Genomic DNA, 21,237 nt, shown 5'->3' on the forward strand with positions numbered 1-21,237 from the left:
CGCAGGAAGCTGTGCGGATGCGGAAAGTCAGGTATACTCGCACCTTTACTCACTCACTCTATTGCTTGATCACTCTATGTCTCTCTTTCTTACTCTCTTTCATGAAGCACCTTCTCTCTTGCATGCTCACTCTCTCACTCTTTCTCATTCGCTCACTCTTTGAGTCCTTCTTGATCTGTCGCTTGCTCACTTGCTCACTCTCTTGCTTAATCACTCTATGTCTCTCTCTCACTCTTTCTTCCACTGAACAGTTGCCAGATTCTCTCATAGTGAGCTGATGCGCACTGCTAACTTTCAGTTAAACAGACTCTTACATAGACTGAATCATCTCTAGACACCTGTCTTTCTGTCTGTCTAGATATTGGTACTGGATTTTGAAAACCTACAAATAACCGATAAAATCAACTCAGAAGAGTCGGCTCTATAGAGTTGCTGAAAATAGGTCATGAAGAAATGATTGTGAAATTCACTTTGAACTAACACAATTTGAACGTGCATCATCAGCAAATTCTTTATATTAATATTCATTTATATGGATATTTTATTGTGTATTAATTGTATGTAATTACATTAAAATGACTCAACAGTTACTGATTCTTTGCGAAGGTCTACCGGAAGTTAAGTTTGGACCAAATAACGTTTGTTTACGTTGTTGTTGCTGAAACAGTCTATAATTCAATTCCCAATTCTGTGTAATTTTTTTAATTGTGGAAAAAAATTACCTTCTCCCTTTTAGTTCTATGTACAACTGCGCATATGAAGACATGAATAGTGTTGGATTCAAATGCTTTGACAGGTCTGTGATGGAGCTGTCCATTCAGCACCACTGTGACAGTCTCTCGCCCTGATTGGGCAAAACATTTAAAGGGATACTGCACCCAAAAATGAAAATTCTGTCATCATTTACTCACCTTCAAGGTGTTCCAAATCTGTTTACATTTCTTTGTTCTGATAAACACAGAGAAAGATATTTGGAAGAATGCTTGTAACCAAACAGATTTAGCCCCCAATTGACTACCATAGTAGGAAAAAAAACAATGGTAGTCAAAAGTGCCCCAGAACTGAGACATTCTTCAAAATGTCTTCTTTTGTGTTCAACAGAACAAACAAAAAGGAAAAGTATTTTTTCTTACTTAGGAGTCAATGGGGGGCAAGATCTGTTTGGTTACAAGCATTCTTCCAAATATCTTTCTCTGTGTTCATCAGAACAAATAAATTTATACAGATTTGGAACAACTTGAAGGTGGCAGAATTTTCGTTTTTGGGTGAAGTATCCCTTTAACACAGCCCCATTCTGATTGGCCAATCATCTGTAATCTCAATGTTTTATTGGTTGTTTTTGTAATACAAAAGTGAATTATATGACTAGTTTTGTGGGTTTTATGTAAATATGTTCGTGATTGTGGGATTTTGTGACGCTGGGACAAAACTGTGTCCTTGCTACAGTTGCTTTAAGAAAACAACTCATTCTGTATCTCTCTCAGGTCTCGCAGACCCTTAGTCCTCATTCTATAGAATTAGAGGTGTGTTTTTTAACACTTTTATAACTTAATGAAGCTTTTAAAAGCTACTGTACTTAGTAACTACAGTGCTGGCAACTGCATGTGAAACACCAACCGGCACAGTTTTCAGAATTTCTCTTTTCTTCATTTTTGGTGAACTGCCCCTTTAACATTCAGACATCAATGTGGTCAGACACAGCTTGCGGATGTTTGCCTGTGTGTCTGTGGGGTATGAAAAGATATATTATGCATAGTGATTTAAGCACAGACTATTGATTTGTTGAAGCTTTATGTGTGTGTTTGTGACATTTAGCTGGTCAAACACCCGAAACCGCATATTCCTCTTATCCCCCACACACACTCGCACACTTTTTGTGTCCATCCTGTATTAACGGATTAGAGGACCAGCTGTCGACAGGCCCATAGTCTCCCCCACTCACACACACACACACACACACACACACTCAGTCTTCCGTGGACTGCAGCAGTGACACAGGACAGAAATCTCTTTGAGTCAGGAAGGCGAGCCAGGGGGAGGGGCTTAAGGGAACTGAGCATGCTCAGTTTGTACCAGATTGTGACAAGAGCAGCTCACGCTCTCATCTGCAGGAAGAGAGAGAGAGTCTGCTGCATTTCAGATTGGGGCACATGAGCCACTGCTGTGTTCTCCCACACACATTCAGAATGTGGAAGTGTGGCTCGCCCGGCACTTTCGAGGACAGTTAAATGAATCATTCAGATACAGGCTAATCGCCAGTGCATGGGATCATCAGAACTCGGACAGATTAACAGCTGCCCGCTCGGGATGCTTCGGGAAGGGCAGCCCGTGAAATGGGAAGATGACACTATGGAACCAGGACAGCCCGTACTGCACTAATGAAAGGCTTCAGGCTCGCCTGGTAAGATCTGTCTGACAGATACGAACAGACAGACTCTTCCTGTCGCTTGTGGATCTGATGCCTATCTGAAACCCTCTTCATGACGTTGTTTTGTTTGTGCTTTCCTTTTTTTCTGCTTCTTGTATGGTTGAAATACTCTTTCGGAATACTAAAGTGTTATTTTTAGTGTTTACCGTAACCGAGTACAACATCGACTTATTCTGATGTTTTTAATTCATTTAAATATGTGAAGGAAGACCGTTAAATGTCTCTTATGTTGGTGAGCGGCGGGCACACAGGTGAAGCAAAGATGGCATAACTCCTTATGTAACGGTGCCCTCGTAGATGGCAGAATCACTTCCCCCTGTTGGCTAATGGAAGCTTATTTTTGGGGCCCTGAGTTTGTGCCAGGGGATTTATGCAGATTAGACGTGGAGCGAGGTGACGCTGCAGTTTTAGTGTTTTAAAGGAATAGGTTACCCAACAATGATTTACTCACCCTCGTGTTGTGCCCGCGTGACTTGCTGTCCTCTGAGATTTAAAACGAGTTGTCATGCAGAACGTCCATGCGGCTCTTTACCACACAGCTGTGTAAAAAGAATGTGGATTAGGGTCCTCAAATACAAACTTTGCGTGTTTGTCATTATGAGACACGTCTGTCTGGCATCACTAATGTCCTGGTCAATGATCTGTAGGAAAATATGGTTTAAAAAACATATCTTGGAGAATGTTACACGCAACACTGATCAATTTTTTTGATGACCTTCTTGTCATTTCAAAGCTGTTGTTAACTGGCCCCCATTCACTTGCATTGGGTTTGTGTCCATACAATAGAAGTGAATGGGTGCCGGCGCTGTTCGTTTACCAACTTTCTTCAAAATATCTTCTTTAGTGTTATGCTGAAGAAAGAGAGTCATACAGGTTTGAAATGACAAGAGGGTGAGTAAACAATCACTTTAAAAGGGGGCGGGACCACTCCACATGTCCTGCCTGTCTTCCTGTTTCAGTGGAAATTATACTTTGAACAAAACTGTGCATTTCAATCAACGATAACTATATATGATGTTAGCACAGCACTGGTTTGTTTCATTCAGGTAGTTGTATCTGGTGATTGGCTGCTCTGCGGTCACATCATAGACCAGGAGTCTTCAACTAAAATTGCTTGAGGTCCAGTAAACGAACCCTCCTTACCTGCCGAGGTCCGGACAATTAAATACCTAAAAATATGAATAGATGTTTTTTTTATATCTATACGATGGCATAACGATGTCTGACAACAATATAATGAAGGAACATGTGCAAAATGCCCTAATCTCCAAACCTGCACTGAACATACATTCATTTCAACATTAACAACTTTAAAAGAAAACTAAAGTGTTGTTTTCTGCTGAACTGAGATGAACAAATAGCAGCATCAAGTTGTGACTGATCATCCTCTGATAACATTTCAGCTCTTCTTGTGGCTGTTGCAGCTGAAAGGGGGGTTTGTTTAATATATTCTTTTAGTTCATGTCTTTATTATCCTTCTAAAGGTGTTTCACAAAAGCCTCCATGCACTCTTTTACTTTTTTCCCATCAGTAAAGGGCTTGTTATGTTTTCCTAAGATCCACTGTATTCTTAGGGAACATTCATATGCTGGTTGTTGGGCGGTAAGTGAGTGAGGGAGGACCCGTGTAGATCGCTCATACTGGGCTTTGAGCTCATATATTTTCCGTGTCCTTACCTCGGACCGCTGCGAGTAAGTTTCTTCAAAGTGTCCACGTCTAATTTCATAATGCTGTTTAAGGTTTCCACTTTTGACAACCGCAACAGACTCCCAGCAAATGAGACAAACCGGTATCGTGCATGTCGATGCAGGAAGAATAAATGCAAATCTCTCGACCCATTCATCTCGGAAAACATGGTTTTCGGCGTCAACTTTTCTAACTTTTGAAAAGGACATTGTTTTTCAGTCACTGACTGTTACATCTGTCTGCGCGCTGTGCAGCGAGTCTCTCTCGACTCTCTTCGCTCATCGACGTCTGAACTAGCGACAGTGCGCATATGTTAACTGTCCGTGGCGCCGTAGGACACAAACTGCTACTGAGCAGACCTTGATGTGCCTGGTATAAATTTGATTGCATTAGAAAATAATGTTAGGCGTTCATTTTTTTTATTATGTCAAAAGTCTTTGAGGTCCGGACGGACGCATCTCGCGGTCCGCATTCGGACCGGAGTCCGCTAGTTAGTGACCCCTGTCATAGACCATCTCAACATATGCGGCTGTGCAGCGTGTGTCCCTAGATCAGATCACCTTCTCAGTGTCAGCAGAGGAGGGTCACAGGTATGGACATCGGTGAGATGAATCCGAACGCTAACGGCTAAAAGTGCCTGTTTGTTTAAGACCAGTGAAGTAACAGATTTTTGCATGATTTGAGCTGAAAGGCCACAATGTGAATGTATTCATCTGTGTGATGCCAGATTTCCAGCGTGCAATTTGTCAACAGATTTTTCCCATTCAATCAAGCAAAATTAAGAAAATGCATCAATTTCTATATTTAGCGTTCTGATTTCTTCCACTAATGTACATATCTGTGTCTTCGAAAAAATAACTATCTGGGGATGTTACGAAAATGGCGGATGAGGGGACAGGTTTATTTTGAAACCAAGAGGCGTGTTTCTATTGGTTTGAGACAGCAATCTCTTTTAGAAGAATGTGCTGTTTTAGTTACTTTCAGATGAGATTGTATTGTTTTTTTGTCTCTGTTCTCTCTCTCTGGTTCACTAATCTAGGTTTATGTCCGTTCAGTGTGTTGTCTACATCCTACTTTAGTTCTTAGCATGTCACAGTACCCTATACAGAGGTTGTGTACTTGCTCTGTACTGCGCCAGTGTGTCACAGACGAAGGCTGTTTATATTGGAGTACTTATGTACTGTTTACTTTAGTGCAGACTATAGTTTTAAGAATGTTAACATTTGTTTACATGTGACAATAATTGTTGCAGTAGCAATAACACAGCGGTGCTGTCGAGGCAGATTACAGGCCTATTTTAAGCAAAGTGTTGCTCTCTCTCTCTCTCTCTCTCTCTCTCTCTCTCTCTCCTCGTAACCGGCTTCTGATCTGACTCTGATTTTTGATCTCTGGACTCTGGACTTTCATCTTATTGTTTTTATCTGATTATTCTGTTATCAGACTCTGGTCTGATCTGATTGATTCAATCAGACCCGGTTATATCACATGTTCAGGATAAAACAAGGCCAAAAGCCCCCCTTCTCTCCTGTTAAAGCTCAATATCTAGCTATTCAGGCTTTTCAGGCACTGTGGTTTTAAATGAACTCCTGCGTTTCATCAAACTAAATGTGTCTCTGCAGAAATACCTTATTCTTCTCTGTAGTGCATTTACATTTGTTTTTGGCAAAGCAATTTTGTAACTTTGTTGTTCATGCAAAATATTGCATGAAGACTAACCTAAGACCAAAGTGCCCTTAAAACACACTAGCATGCTTACATGATCGTGAGGCTTTTTTTTAGAATAAGGGAGGTGTTTCTCTTCCCTTTAGTAAGTTTTGCTTTTTCAGAGCATAAAGGGTCACTAAAGGTCCTCTGATATGTAAAAACGTAAAGGTCCAGTCAGTGTGTAATATTTAGGAGCTTCTATTGACAGAAATGCAATATAACTTAACTATGTGTTCAGAGGTGTATAAAGACCTTACGTAATGAAGCGTTATGTTTTATTACCTTAGAATGAGCTATTTCTGTCTACATACACCACGGGTCCACTTCATGTGATTCTCCATGTTGTTTCTACAGTAGCCCTATACGGACAAACTGCTCTACAGAGCGCGTTTCATAAATATGTTCTCTCCTACGGCAAAGAAGCGAAAACGTTACTACATCTTTGTCCTGTGTCAGCCACCGTACTGCTTCGAACGGGAGGGGTGGAGTGAGCCGTTGGTTTCAATTCACAATCTCACCGCTACATGCCGTTAAAATCTCCACATTGCTCCTTTAAATACATCAAGAGCTATAAACATTATAGCTAATGTTAAAACAGATTGTATAGTGCTTTGCTAAAATGCATTTAATGCGTTTTGTTGTTTAAAAATACTTTACCAAAAGTAGAAAATATATTTAAACGCAATTTCAGCTCATATAACATTTATATGCAGGTGTGTATCACCTTGCAGATTTTTTAAAGCACTAAAAAACGGATTCCTTAACAAAATAGGCTGACGTCTCATTTGGGGTCGGATTTTTCAAATCTATGACCTGCAATGACGCTTCAATGACCGTGTGACCTCCAATAATTAAAACCACTGTCACTGTGAATGGTACATTAGCTAACGCCACTTATTAATTTCGTCTTTTGACAGCTATTTAAAAAACTGAATATTTAAATGAAACAGTCTGGATTATATATATTTAAAATATATGTCTGTATGTGTAAAATCTGTGTATAGTATGTAATGCTGCATACATGACAGAAGATGTATGGGAGAGAGAGAGAGAGAGAGGTGTGGTGTGGTTGAACGGGGGAGGGGTAGCGAGGCAGAGACTGGCTTGTTGATGTTTCATCTGCTGACGTGAGCAGCTTCATTCAAGAAATCCATTGATATTAAATCAGCCGACTGGCTACCCTGCAGCACACAGCCTCTGTTTGTCACGCCGGCGGCCGGACCACTGACCCTGAGAAGCCGAGGCAGACAGCGAAACAAACATACATCAAAACAGATCAGGCTGAAAGGAAAGGAGCATGCTTGTGTGAGAGCGCTGTGATGCTGGATGGAGAGATGATAGCTCCACCTTCTCTGATGCTCCGCTCACATCACCCCATACTCGCACTGCGGCCGCGGATGAATGAATGAAGCCGAGCTGTCGCGTAGCCCCTCATGGCCTCCAGGTTTGTCCGTGTGTGATTTCTGCATGCAATTTAGTGATGAGAAGTCATTTTTGGTGCATTTGCGTGATGCCGAATACTGGCATGGGCGTTAGATATCATGTCTGCCATTTGACTTCCAATGATTCTTCAGTGAGGGTGTTATTTTTAATACAACATTTGGTTCTTGGTCGAATGTATAATCTTATTTCACACAAATATCTGCATGGGTTGGTGATGCTTTAAGAAGGGTTTGATCAAAGCAGCACACCACATTTTGGTTTGCATGGTAAACGTTTTGCATCTCAAGGGAGCGTTTTCAGTGTGTAAACAAGTGTGAGAAAGATGTGTGACTCTCAAGATAATTGTGAGAAGGGATGTGGGTTGACGGTTTTCTCTCAATATACTGTACAAGGCAACACGCATTCATAGTCTTGTCTTTCTGTAGTTTTTTCCATTGGTTTATAGTGAGCTAATGACATATGATATCCCTTCCCCTCCCTGATGCCTTTTGGCATTTTTACATTTCCATTAAGACATTGTTTATTACGGTTATTATGTTTGAATTGCAGGTACAGTGGAATTGGTATCACAATAAAGGGATTGTCATCTTTCCCATAATGCAGCTTAAACCCAAATGCACACAAATATGCTTCTGAGTCCTGTCATTGGTCCTCTTGTGCGCTGTAAGCACTGAGATGACAGCTGAGAGGCGAAGAGAGTTATAGAGCTGTGTCAGAAGTTAACCACAGCGAGCCATTTTATCACTCATAGGTGTGTGACGGGAGGAAAAGCTCTGCGTGTGCTTTTAGCACGTATCTCATGTGAAGATCAGACGCTGTCTTATTGTGGGTGATGCTTTTGAGAGACTGTATGTTCAAAATTGAATATTTGCTTGCTGATTACTGCTCTGTGTGAAGTGTGTTTGCATCTATTTTAATATTTAAATCTGCCATTTGTAAACTTTTTGGTTATAAAATCAACAAAAGTCAGTTATTGAGGAGTTACATAAAAAAACAGTGTTCAAAAACACACAGCGGTTGCATTTACATGTACAGACTTGTAGGTAAAGTAACCTGCAATTTTGTGTTTTAAACAGAGAGGGCGATAGGGAGACAAAAACCTTTGCATTGCAAATGCAATGCTCTACCGACTGAGCATTTTTCTGAATTTACTATTTATAGGTATGTGTTTGGGTGAAATTATTCTGTGAACTACTAACAATATTTCTCCCAAATTTCAAATAAAAACATTGTTTCTATTTGCAGAAAATGAAAACGGGAGAAACCAACAGAAAAGATTCTCTGTATTTTTAGCCCTCAAATACTGCAGCGAAAACAAGTTCATATTCACTTTTAAGCAATACAACAGTAATATTTGTGCATGTATTTAGGAAAAATGTATCTTTTTGTGTGATAACCTTGACTTTTATCACAGTTTTCATGCGTCTTGTCATGCTGTCAGTCTTTCACATTGCTGTTGGATGACTTTGTCACTCCTGAGGTTTGACACTGGACTGAAATAATTTTTTCCGCGGCTGTATTTCTAATCTTGCGAATAGTTATTTAGCATTTTTGTCAATAAATCTCTTGACCTGTATGATTAAATACTGAATCAAATGTCAGGTTGCAATTACGTCATGTTCATTCGTAATCCAGAAAATCATGTGGAGCGCATTGCATTGTGGGAAATCGCATTCCATAAACTGTGCCTCGGTGCTTTGTTTTATATTGCTGTATTATTGTTTTCAACAGCCATTAACTTTTACCCTTGATGTGTTTCTACCTGTCATTTACATACATAAAGCATGCACGGGCAGCTGACCTAACATATTCAGACAGAATGACAGATGTAGATCTATACACAGGTAATCTGATGCCAGTTTCATTAGCAGTGATTCATTCACACACAGCCGCTTCTGGAAAATGCGGACGTGTGAGAGCTCGAGTGTGGATGCATGAACCCAATCCCAAATGCATTAGGCTTATATCATGAGCCAATCGAGATTGTGAGGTGTTTTTTGAGTTGCTACTTCTGTGCTATCTCTCTCTCTCTGTCACACTTTTGTCACACCGTGTTTGTTTTTCCACAGAGAAGCTCTTAGCTCAGGTACAGAACATTAATAATTAAGATATAGTTCAGTGGCCTTTGACGACAGAGAGAGAAAGAGAGAGGTGATGATAGATAGAGAGGAGTTTCCCAATCATTCTGAAAGCTCTACCACATCCTGACTTCCGTGAGCAAATGAAGCATGTTAACCGATAGATTTATGTGTTCTGCGGCGAGCTGCTGACGTTTGCTCTTCCGTGCCGGGTGTTTTTTGTTCAATTTTCCCACCGCAGCTTGAGATTGTCATATTTTTTCCAATATGTTTGTTGTTTTAAGAGCTCAGAGTTTCGGTGTTTGTATACCAAACTTGTATGATTTTTTCCTTTTGCAAGACACAAAAGAAGATATTTTAAAAAATGTTGGTAACCAAACAACATTGCCCCCATTGTCTTACATTGTGTGAACACAAAACCACTGAGACATTTCTCAAAATATCTTTTTTTGTATTTCAACGAAGAAACAGACACGTTTTGAATGAAACGAGGATGAATAAATGATGACAGGACTCTTATTGTTAGGTGAACTAAACCTTTAATTTACTATTCTGTGTTCTGTTGTTCATATTGCATAGTTGAAAACTTACACCTGTTTGTAAATACAGTGAATCCTTAACATTGATAGTGTAAACATGAAGTTTTTATGTCTGAAAAAAAGAAACGTTCCCATGAATCTGATTTTGCTCGTAATGCTGATCAGGTTTTATCAATGATGTGGAAATGTCCACCTTAACTCACTGCTGTGTTTTGGTCATATGTCAGTTTGAATGCATTCCTGGAAGCTGACAGTGCAGAGTTGAAAGACCTGTGTGTGTGCGTGCATGCGCGTGTGCGTGTGTGTGTTCAGATTATCTCAGATCTAATGATGCATTTAAAAACGACGCATTTCTCAAATCCAGGGTTTTTCCTGCATAGAGAAATTGGAGGCGGCCGCCTCCGTCAAATGTCGTGCCGCCTCAGGCTCTCGCCAAAATTATGTTGCGAGTCTTCACAAGAAATGCTGCATGCATTTAACAGACTGTCATTTGTAACTGCAGTTGCGACATTACACCACAGTGGAGGCGCTGTTTCGTTATCAGCACACTGAGGCGCTAAAAAGAGTTGCAGAACAAGAGCCAGCCCGTGTTTCATGGCTGTTTGTTTTGTATCCAAGTACGTTTAATTTCTTGAAATTTCTTAAATTAACATGACGTACATCATTGTAATGTCTTGCTGTGCAGTTGGATCGTTGAATCAGCGTATACTGTACACAGCGAGTTCGCCAGTATGAACGCACATTGCGTTCAGAACGACTCGCACACGAATGACTCATTTGAACCGATTCATTTAAACTATTGAACTTTTTAGTCACTAGCGAATATAAGAGATCCTTGAATCATTTAAAGTGAACCACAGAGAATGCAAGATGTGAATGAGCTTTGCTTATTTAGAAAGACTGGTTAAGTCAGTTGGCTATTGTGGGCTGAAAAGTTAGTTGAAATGATAAAAAAGCTTTATTTGATTAAAAAAACATTTCTGTTTGGTTGAATATAATAACTTAATAATTGTCTTTTTTATCTAATTTTATTAGAACTTTTAATATGTCAAACTCAAAGTCACTTTGGTTAAGCCACTTAAAGGTACGGTAGGCCTGCGTGTGTGTACAAGATCAGGATGGCACCACCTCCGCCTCATTTTGAGCCAGGAAAAACCCTGAAATTTAATGACTGGTATTTTAAAACCTAGTATTTCAAACCATTTTATTTTTGTTGTATTTTACTTTGGCCATTTGCCATGTGTTACTGTATAAAAAGTAGACAGATGAAACTGAAATTCTAAGATTCAGAATACTAGTCTATATCTGAACTTTGTCTCCTGTATTAGCACCACGGCTCAAGAGGTTTGAAGCCAGTGCCCTAAATGCTTCTTATTTGAAATATAGATTGTCATTTGTGTCATTTAATAATAATAATTGAAGAGTTCAGATGCAAAAACCTGTAATTGCAATTTGAAAATTTCTTCTAAAATCAGCGGTTTTTTTAGGCTTATATGTTTGGCAGTGGCAATGGCCATTTTAATATGTCCTCTTTGCCATTAAAGTAAAATAACTTTTAATATAAACATCTGAGCCTGGTAGAAATGATCATTTTAAAGAAAAATGTCAGCCGGAACTCTTCAATTGTAAATAATAATTATTCCTTTTCCTTGTGATTCCCCTCAGCACTGCAAGTAACTCGAACCGCAGCACGCCGGCCTGTTCACCCGACCTGCGTAAACGCTCGCGCTCCCCAACGCACCAGAGTCCGGAGGGAGAGAACATGGTAGAAAAAAGCTCCGATCATTCCTCAGACAAGTCCCCGTCCACCCCTGAACAAGCTGTCCAGCGCACCTACAGCCAGTTGCTTCACACCACCCGTCCCACGGGCAAGAACTCAAAGGTACACGCGTGTAACGCCTCTGTGTGTGCACTTCACATTTCTCAGCTTTTTTAAGCTGCATGTTTATTGCTGCCGTGAGATCACATTTCTCATAACTTTTAAACTATTTTTCTCAGAGTAACTCAATTCCGAATCTAAATTCGACATTTCAGTTGAGTTGCACCCACGTATATAGTAGCTAACAGGCTTTTACATGAAAACAATCCTTTTGATGGAGGAGAAGATTTCTGGGAATCAATTTTAATATAAAATAGGCAATATTTCTCCTATTTCATATTCAATCATTTTGCTTGCAGAAAGTTGCAGTCTGTACTCTGTAACTTTTTTTGATAAAACATCCAAAAAGTAATTGAGCAAGCTTAAAATTATGATTCGCAAGATGAGTTGTCAGATACAGTTTCAGGGGAAATGTCAGCTTGCCCTTATTTGTATTCAACAAAAAAAAATGAGGACCTGCAATTTTGTGTTTCCAACAAAGATGGCGATAAAGAGGCAAAAGTTACATATTGCAGCTTCAACTGAAATATTTTATGTTTAAATTTTATAGTGTATATTTTTCAGGATACTGGGGTTCTGTGGTACATTTAACAGATTCACAAAAAGTCATTTTGATAGTTTAAAACACAAAGACATTTTAGTGTAGCTTGTATGTTATGAGTCAGTATTTGTTGCCATTCCATATTCATCAGCATCTCATGAAAAACAATAAAACTTTTTGTTAACGCAGAACGTCTTTTGTACGTCAGTACGTGGAGAAATTTGCCTTTGTCTCTGCGTGAAATTCAACTTGATTTTTGTTTGTTTGTTTCTGATATCTGCCTCATGCATGCTAGTCACTCAAGAGACTGTCTAAAGTAAGCATCACTCTTATCTGCTCTGTCTGCGCCCTCCCTGTACATATCCCACAATGCTCTGCTTCACCTGCATGCACTAACCTGTTTAGCTAAGTAAAAAGGAAATGACTAAATAGTGTCAGTGCCTAACGAAAGTTCCTACACTCAAGTTATTTACAAAATATACTGTTGTAACTGTAGTTTTTACCAAAATACCATAATGATGATGGTTTTAGTTTGTAAAGATATTAAAGAAAATGACAACTATGTTTTTACACCTAATAAAATACCACAGCTATTAACTATAACAGCAGCTGCAGTATTTTGTCAGTGCTTTCCTCACTTTACTTTTCTATATGCAAAAGCTCAATTTTCCTTCCATGTCCATTTAATTTTGTCATGAAAAGCTGACATCATAGCATCATTGCTGTTAGTTAAGTCACCAAGATACTGATTTAGTGCTGACCTCATTTATCTGTGACCTCATTACACTATAACTGAATTTATGAGTGACCTCATTAATCTGTGACATCATTTACAGTATCTCGATCTGTGCAGTCTCCACTGTAGAATTCTGGTACTTGTTGAGAAAAAATGATACTTTACGTGTGTACTGTTTTCACTAAATTTGACAAAATACCAAAAAACTTGGGTGCATCATAACCACTCATTTCTGTTTAACACCTCTAGTATGTTGCTATACGTTTTCTTCCGAATGATCGAGTCTCTCCATTTGCTGTCTTGGTTAACAGCCAAATAATGTGTTTATTTATTTGCGTCATTCACTTGACACTCTTGATAAATTTTCTCTCTAGTATAACAGACTAAACCTGATTAAAGTAAGATATTAATATCTGCTTGTGCCCTCCTCCGATGCCATTCGTCCACTGTAGTTTTAAAGCCAGTGTGTTATAAGACTGTCCAATTCTCTATGATACTGGTTTAGGTCTTTTTATGTATGTTTATCTTCATATATGATTTTATACCATAATACCGTATTAAGATCACTAGGATAAGCGTGCTCGCTGATCTAATCTATGGTATCATTGCAAAGCTGTGTATCTGTAATTCCAAAGAAACAAAGAATTGAAGTTTGATTTTGTGCGAAGACTGCCCTCTTGTGGTAGCTTTGTGTATGGGTCATATGAGTTATTGTCCATGCACAAAAGTTATGTTGGTCTGTGCTAAATATCCCACACACAAGCAGAGCTTTCCCATAATCCCTTGTTTTTAATATACCCAAATGAATTGCACTTATACCTGTGCTGGTCAAGAACCTTACACATTTTTGACAGACAGATCAACATTTTGCTATACAACACACAGGTATAAGTGCAGATTTAAAATGACACCCTGTGGTTTGTGGGATCTGTGTGACACATTTGAAGTACTCGGACTGAAATTTTAAATCTCACTTTGTTGCAATGTCTTTTTTTCTGTATCCACATGAAAATTGGATTCCTCCCACGTCCAGAAAAGTCAAAGCTGGTATAACGTAAGTCTGTTTTAACTCTTCATTTGTCCTTCTTGATCATGTTAAAAGGATAGATCACCAAAGAAATCTAAATTCTGTCATCATTTGCTCACCATCATGTGGTTTAAACTTGTATATGACTCTTTCTTCTGTGGAACATGAAAGAAGATGTCTCGAGAAATGTCTTAGTGGTTTTGTGTTTATGCAATGAAAGTCAATGGGGGTCACTGTTGTTTGGCTACCAGCATTCTTAAAAATATATTTTGTGCTAAAGAAAGAAAGTCATACAGGTTTGGAATGACACGGGGGTGAGTAAACGAAAGAAATATTCATGATCTGGGTGAATTATCCCTTTAAATGTAGTGTTGTGGCTCTGTGGCTAGAATGCTATTTTCTGATATTCTGAATCAGATTAAAGATTCTGGTCTTGTGTGAAGAGCGTTATTTCAGTTTAAGAATCTCTTTTGATCTCCTGATATTGTCAGTGTGAGATTAGTCATCCACATGATGTTAACCATTGTAGAATGATGAGAAACTTCATTTCTCACTGCAATGTCGTGTGAATCTCTCAGGGTGGCGCCCTCTACTGTTCTCCTGGACAGCTTCACGTTTGACCCGACATTTCACAGCGTTTCTTTTCCCATGGGAAAGCATCGATTTTTTTCTGGTCCTCTGGGATTCTTAATTACACCTGAGAGATACGGTATGCACTGCAGTCATAACAACGTATGTTTTGTTCTTCAGAAATAAACCATCTCTCTTTCTCAGATCAGGTCAAACCAGCATTACCACCAGCAACTCTAAACAGAATTTTCTAAACTTCCTTAGAATACGCAAAAACAGGGCAGTTGTTGACATGCAGTAATTAGCACCTATAGCTATAAGATTCTTGTGGATTGCATAAAACTAATAATCTGGTTTTAGAAAAATCTGATGAGAGTTTTTGGAGCTTATTTTAAAAGCTCAATTGATTGCTAACTTTGGTATTTTGGTAAATCTGAGCACAGTTAAAGACCTTTTTTAAAACTCTGGAGGGGGACCTGTGAGATTAATATGATTGCTTTTTTAGAACCATAATCTGAGCATTTTTTATTCACATTGTTGCCTGAGAGGAATAACTGAGATATTAATGGCATCTTATTGATTATTCACTTCTATGGATCCTGTGTACACTTTGATACTTGAAATGCAAAATTGACTGTACTTCGAAGTTCCTGACCTTTTCCAGTCTTTTGGACATGTCCCAATATGGTCTTTATGGATTCATGATTGTTTGTGCTCTGATGGAAAACCAGCTGTGTGGGAAACAGCAGATCACAGTTTATGTTGAGGAGAATAGGATTTATGTTTTTATTCATTGTTCTTCTTGGGTGGGGAATGACCTCAAGCTGTCAGCTGGTCAATGTTCTACACGAGCAGTTATTATAATTTTGTTATTATTTGTCTTTATGTTGTTTAATTACATTTTTAGCAGTTTTGTTATGCGCTTTTATCATTTTATGTTGCTACATCAGAATCAGAAGGAGCTTTATTACCAAGTATGTTTACACACACGCAAGGAATTTGACTTGGCGACAGGAGCTCAGTGCAGAAGAAAGTGTACACATGGTGCAAACATAGTGCAAATTAAATAAAAACAATAATGCACTATATACAAAAAGTGAAAATATATAGACAAAAAAACAACATATGATTTTTAAGTGTACAGATGTGTTATTTACAGGTTTAACCTATTGTTTCTTACAATGTACAGTTTCCAGATGCTATGTGCAGTGTGCAATGTGATGGACTGTGGGTAGTAAGAGCTTTTAACTGTTCAGGCTTAGTATAGCCTGCAGGAAAAAACTGTTCTTGTGTCTGGCTGTTCCGGGTGGTCAGTGCTCTGTAGCGCCGGCCAGATGGCAACAGTTGGAAGAGGGAGTGAGCTGGGTGAGTGGGGTCCAAAATGATTTTTTTTAGCCCTTTTTCTCTTTCTGGAGGTGTACAGATCTTGGAGGTTGGGCAGGGGGCACCAATAATCCTCTCAGCAGTCCTGAGTGTTCGTTGTAGTCTCTTAATGTCTGATTTAGTAGCTGAACCAAACCGGACAGTACCGTGTTTATTTGTGCTTTTCAGGGCATATTTATACCCTCTAGGTTCAATGACCTCTGATGTTTTCCACAAATCCGCAAGAGAAAGAGCTCAATCTTTTATTTGTTGAACAAAGTTGAACTGTGCTAAAGCACAAGTTGTTTTTTTCTGGAGAGGCGATGGGGGTGAGGTTGGAGAGAGAGAGAGAGAGGGCGAGGGAGAGCCATAACTCACTGTTTAGCATTCCCTCTCCGTTCCCCTCCTCCAGTGCAGGAAGTTTACTGGAGTTCGTTCACCCCGTGAGAGTGCGAGAACGAGGGAGAATAGGAAGGCTGAGGCGTTGTCCTTGGCCGAGCTTCAACACCAACATCTCAACACGGCTCCAGAGCACAAGAGAGGTCTCTGTGATTCCCTCCATCCATTATTTATTTCATTTCTTTTTCACCTCCAGCTGTTTTTCATCTCTTTCGGCAATCTCATAAAACAAAAAAACTGCTCTTGCTGCTTTTCCAGTTTCGCAATATAATGAAAGCCTTTGTGTCTAGTATGTTTTGAAAGCATCTGCCCCTCAGGGTATGTGCAGCTGACAACGTTAAATTGTACCGTAGGGTGAGAAGAGAATACATTGGAAACTTGTTTTGGAGAGAAGTTACTCTATATCTGTGAGAGGAATGTTATGACAGCCTTAAGAGACGGATATAAATCTTACAGCTCTGTCATGTGAGAAAAATGTTGTGCTTGAAGTCAAAAGCCCACTACATTTGACACTTCCCCTCCCCTCTCCTCTCCTGGGCATCCTATTGGCGCCCAAAGCCCCTCCCCTTACACGCAAATAATCTCTTAAACTCCTCCCACCCCTCTCTGCAGAATTGTTTTGTAGAAAGTCTCAGCGAGGACTGCTGTAGTCAATGGCTGTCTGATCTCAGGATGTCTGATGAAATTCACCTTGGAATATCTTTTATGTACAAACGATAAATTAATTTTCTTTGATGAGATATTAAAAAAATATATTACGAGAAAACATGAAGAAGCTGCTTTTTTCCACCGGTGCATCTTCTTTTTAGGAGTCCTAAACTTTTCAATTTTTTGGATTTTAAAAACCGTTGTCTCTTTCTGGATATATCTAGAAAAAACTGACGTGTTTTCTCTTGCTGGACATAAGGACAAACGTATGCTTTGTCTATCCTTTTAAAGCGGACCAGTCGCTGTCCTGTTGGTCTTGTTCGTGTTTGACTCATTTCCTGAGGAAAATGTTTTCCAATGTCACCACCGTGATAACAGACATCTGCCTCTTATCAATGTGAGAAGCTTGAGGAAATGATGTTGCTTGGTTGTTGTTTATGTACATGTAAAGCGTTTGGGAGCTCAGGCTGCGTTCTTTAAGTGACAAAGACTCCTCGGGGGATGCAGAGGTTACTCCTGGTCACTTCGGAGTTTGGCCCAGTGGAGCGCAACGCACGTGCTATAAAGAATCAGATCAGAGCAAACATCTCCGTAAAAGCTTCATGACTGGCAGCGATGGAAATCCTCAGCTTTGACATGGAATCTGATTGGTTGTCAGACTGGGAGACGGTTCATCAGCATGATGGGGACCGGTATCATTGGACCGACTGGGACTGGGATTCTGATAGAGTTCCTGCTGTAAGCAACCAATCAGAGAGCAGATGAGAAAGGGGGCGGTACTTTCATTAAGTCTATTGCGCAACTTGTGTGGGTTTTATTGATTATGATAGACCTTCAGGATTGTTCAGGGATGAATGTTTGGCTTTTTGGAGGTCTGGAGACCACCTGTGTATGCCGGATGCTTTGAGGGGGTCTGACTAGGGTTTGGTTTTAGAAAGCACACAATCATAAACAGATGTATGGCCTTATGTGCGTGAATTTGGGTGAGTTTTATGTTTGTATTTAAAGGACCCAATAACAAAAGGAAAAGCATTTTTATTGTCATACGTTTGGAACAGTGTGTTTAGCTTTTCAAATGAGTACATTTTTTATATTTGAAATTAGAAAGATAAATACCAACATCACAGTCTTTTTACTTCTTTAGAGTTCTTCTCCAGTATATAAAGTTGGATGTAAAGTTGCACTTCTGATGCATTCTTTATATTTCGCCTGTGTTTGTGTGAGGTTGTGTGTAGATTTCATTTTCTCTCTTTTTTTCGGTCAGGTTTTGAGCCCCACATATAAGCAGCGGAATGAAGACTTCAGGAAGCTCTTTAAGCAGCTGCCTGATACGGAGCGTCTCATCGTGGGTAAGAGGAGGAATCTCAATGATAGTCAAAGTTCTGTCGTCATCTGTTCACGTCACCGGAGACCTTTATGCTCATGTTGGAAAAGACGGGTTTAAATACTATTAAATACTTTTATAATGCTTCATTTCTTAACGGCCCCAGTTACCATGCACTTTCATTGTATGTGAAAGAGAGGCCTGGGTAAATATATACTGTATTTGACCTGAAAACACTTGAAGTCTATATTTAGCATGCAGTCTTAAACAAAATGCAATTTAGGCTCATCATGAAAGTAGAGAATAAATCCTAACGCGTGACCTCTGACCTCTTGTCCCATGACAGACTACTCCTGTGCCCTGCAGAGAGATATTCTCCTCCAGGGTCGCCTCTACCTCTCCGAGAACTGGATCTGTTTCTATAGCAACATCTTCCGCTGGGAAACGCTGGTGAGTTAACATATTACTATCTATAACATCTGGAGAAAAAGCACTTTTTTAGTGCTGAAAACTACTCTCTTTGTTTCTCGTTGTGTAGCTGACCATAAGGTTGAAAGACGTCTGCTCCATGACGAAAGAAAAGACGGCTAGACTCATACCCAATGCCATCCAGCTTTGCACAGACAGTGAGAAGGTACTCTAGATACACAACCAGTTAAAACATGAGTGGAATGAACTCTGTGATCTGAAAACCATGGTTTTTACAGCACTTTTTTACCTCATTTGGGGCAAGAGATCGGACATACATGATGATGTTCAGACTCTGGCAGAACGCTCTCTTGGACAAGGTTAGACATGACTGTTTCTGGTGTTGCTATGATTTCTCTTGCTAACTTTTAACTCGGTGTCTCTCTCTGTCCCCAATGTAGCCATTATGTCCCAAAGAGCTGTGGCATTTTGTCCATCAGTGTTACGGGAATGAACTCGGTCTAACCAGTGACGATGAGGATTATGTGCCTCCTGATGATGACTTCAACACCATGGGGTGAGTCTCGCCCCGTAATAAAATAAGCATTATTTCATCTAGGTCCACAATTCATCATCCACCATCTTTCACAGCTTTATGATTAAAGAGCCGGGTATTCAGTCATTTATGGGTATCTGGAATAGGAGGGTTTCTGGGTAACGTATCACACCCGGTATTCAGTCATCGCCGTAGGTTTCTCATTGCAATGTGTGGTAGAGGGTCTGTCCTGGTGCCCGAGCTGGTAATCTTGACCTGCAGCTGTTGCCCATCTCCCTGGTGCAGGTACTGTGAGGAGATTCCCCCCGAAGACAACGAGGCCAATGACAACTGCCCCAAAAACTGCCCCCCGGATGCCAAAATGGACATCAGCCCGCAGCTCCACAGGAAAGTTTTCCCCAATAACAGCCTGAATTCCACGGACAGCACAGAAGCACCGGTCAATGTAAGCATCAGGTCACTTTAGAAAACGTATATAATGTTTTAGCAGAAATGTAATTGTGAACCATTTCCAGGCGTATTTCTTACTGTACCTTTAAGAAAAAATCTCTTTTTGTTAGCCAGCCAGACTGTGAGCACTGTGTAGCACTAATAATTATTTGTTACACTTATATATACAATATTTGTATTTATCTGTGTAGTTTGATGTGCCCCCGGTGGAGGAGTATACTGGCTGTGCCCCAGAAGACCTCCTGCCCCTGCCTTTACCTGACAACAAGCTGTCAGAAACAAGTGTTCCTGCCCCTGTCTCCGCCCCTTCCCCCGCCCCCTCCCTTGACTTCAATGACAACGAGGACCTGCCCACCGAGCTCAGCGACTCTTCCGAAACACATGACGAGGGTATGTCGAACAAAACATTACCTACAGAAGAAAACTACAGCCGTGGTCTTATACGTGTGTGTTCTCAGCAGGTGAAGTGCAGGCCTTCCAGGAGGATTTGAATGGGAAGCTGTACATTAATGAAGTGTATAAGTTCAGCGTGGACAAACTCTATGACATCCTCTTCACAGAATCCCAATTCATGAGGGACTTCCTGGAGCAGAGACGCTTCTCAGGTGAGCACCTGTAGGGCTTGAATGGCCGAGGCTGCTATTTGATATTATTGTCATAAGATAGCAATATGAGAGTAAACGCCTTAATATGCTTTTAAATCCCCTTCGCATACTTTATTACCATAAAGCCGATCGTTACACACAGCGTTGCATTATGTTTGACAAACCTAATATCTGGAGTAGTTTTGGCCACTGTGACACACGCCTGCACGTAATAGCGCTGCGTGATTTAGATATTTTTTAGGGTGACCGCTGAATCTCAGGGAGGAATATAAACAGTCGCATAGTTTACGTCATGTTTTCAGTTCAGTTTGCCCTCATACTGCCCCCTTTCCAAACCAAACTGCGCGCGAGCCCACCTCTTCCAACCTCTTCCAACCAGGTGAACCGATTGCGATTAACTCGCACTAGTTCATCGAACCAGGCTTTAGGTGTCAAACGCACCCGGGCGTGGTTCAATTAGGCCGACGTAAGTACGTCCTTCATTTTAACATGGTGATTTCTCTACAGGTGTGGTCTATCACCCCTGGATGAAAGAGGAAGCTGGCAATCAGACCAGAGAGATCATGTATACCATCTCTCTCTCCAACCCACTGGCCCCAAAGACAGCCACAGTCACAGAGACACAGGTGAGCCCCTACAGGTCACCCTACTGTACATACTGTATGCACTACTGTAGACCCTACTGTACATACTGTACTCTATAATGTACACCACCTGGACAACCTACTGTACATACTGCACACCCTACTGTACACAATCTGTATATCATACTGCACACACTACTGTACATATGTAGACCCTACAGTGCATACTGTAGCCTATAATGTATATACTTATAATGTATATATAATGTA

The 21,237-nt window shown here is 40.2% G+C and overlaps 1 protein-coding gene across 16 annotated transcripts in view; it reads left to right on the top strand.

Moving 5' to 3' along the window:
• The window catches only part of gramd1ba (GRAM domain containing 1Ba), a 50,135-nt gene that overhangs the window by 21,758 nt on the left and 7,140 nt on the right, over positions 1-21,237 (top strand). For 7 of the 16 annotated variants that reach the window (XM_057320649.1, XM_057320643.1, XM_057320640.1 and 4 more), the window contains 12 exons: positions 11,544-11,760; positions 12,594-12,614; positions 14,068-14,088; positions 18,305-18,389; positions 18,711-18,814; positions 18,903-18,998; positions 19,072-19,152; positions 19,234-19,349; positions 19,590-19,773; positions 19,970-20,168; positions 20,237-20,383; positions 20,891-21,009. In XM_057320649.1, coding sequence (XP_057176632.1) covers positions 11,544-11,760; positions 12,594-12,614; positions 14,068-14,088; positions 18,305-18,389; positions 18,711-18,814; positions 18,903-18,998; positions 19,072-19,152; positions 19,234-19,349; positions 19,590-19,773; positions 19,970-20,168; positions 20,237-20,383; positions 20,891-21,009 — 1,390 coding nt within the window. Of the gene's footprint in view, positions 1-2,116; positions 2,402-6,916; positions 7,263-11,543; positions 11,761-12,593; positions 12,615-14,067; positions 14,089-18,304; positions 18,390-18,710; positions 18,815-18,902; positions 18,999-19,071; positions 19,153-19,233; positions 19,350-19,589; positions 19,774-19,969; positions 20,169-20,236; positions 20,384-20,890; positions 21,010-21,237 lie in introns of those variants that run through there. The other 9 variants (XM_057320651.1, XM_057320653.1, XM_057320652.1 and 6 more) reach the window with 9 other exon arrangements.

The sequence above is a fragment of the Triplophysa rosa genome, linkage group LG22, assembly GCF_024868665.1.
Source record: "Triplophysa rosa linkage group LG22, Trosa_1v2, whole genome shotgun sequence".
In the NCBI taxonomy this organism is placed as follows: domain Eukaryota; kingdom Metazoa; phylum Chordata; class Actinopteri; order Cypriniformes; family Nemacheilidae; genus Triplophysa; species Triplophysa rosa.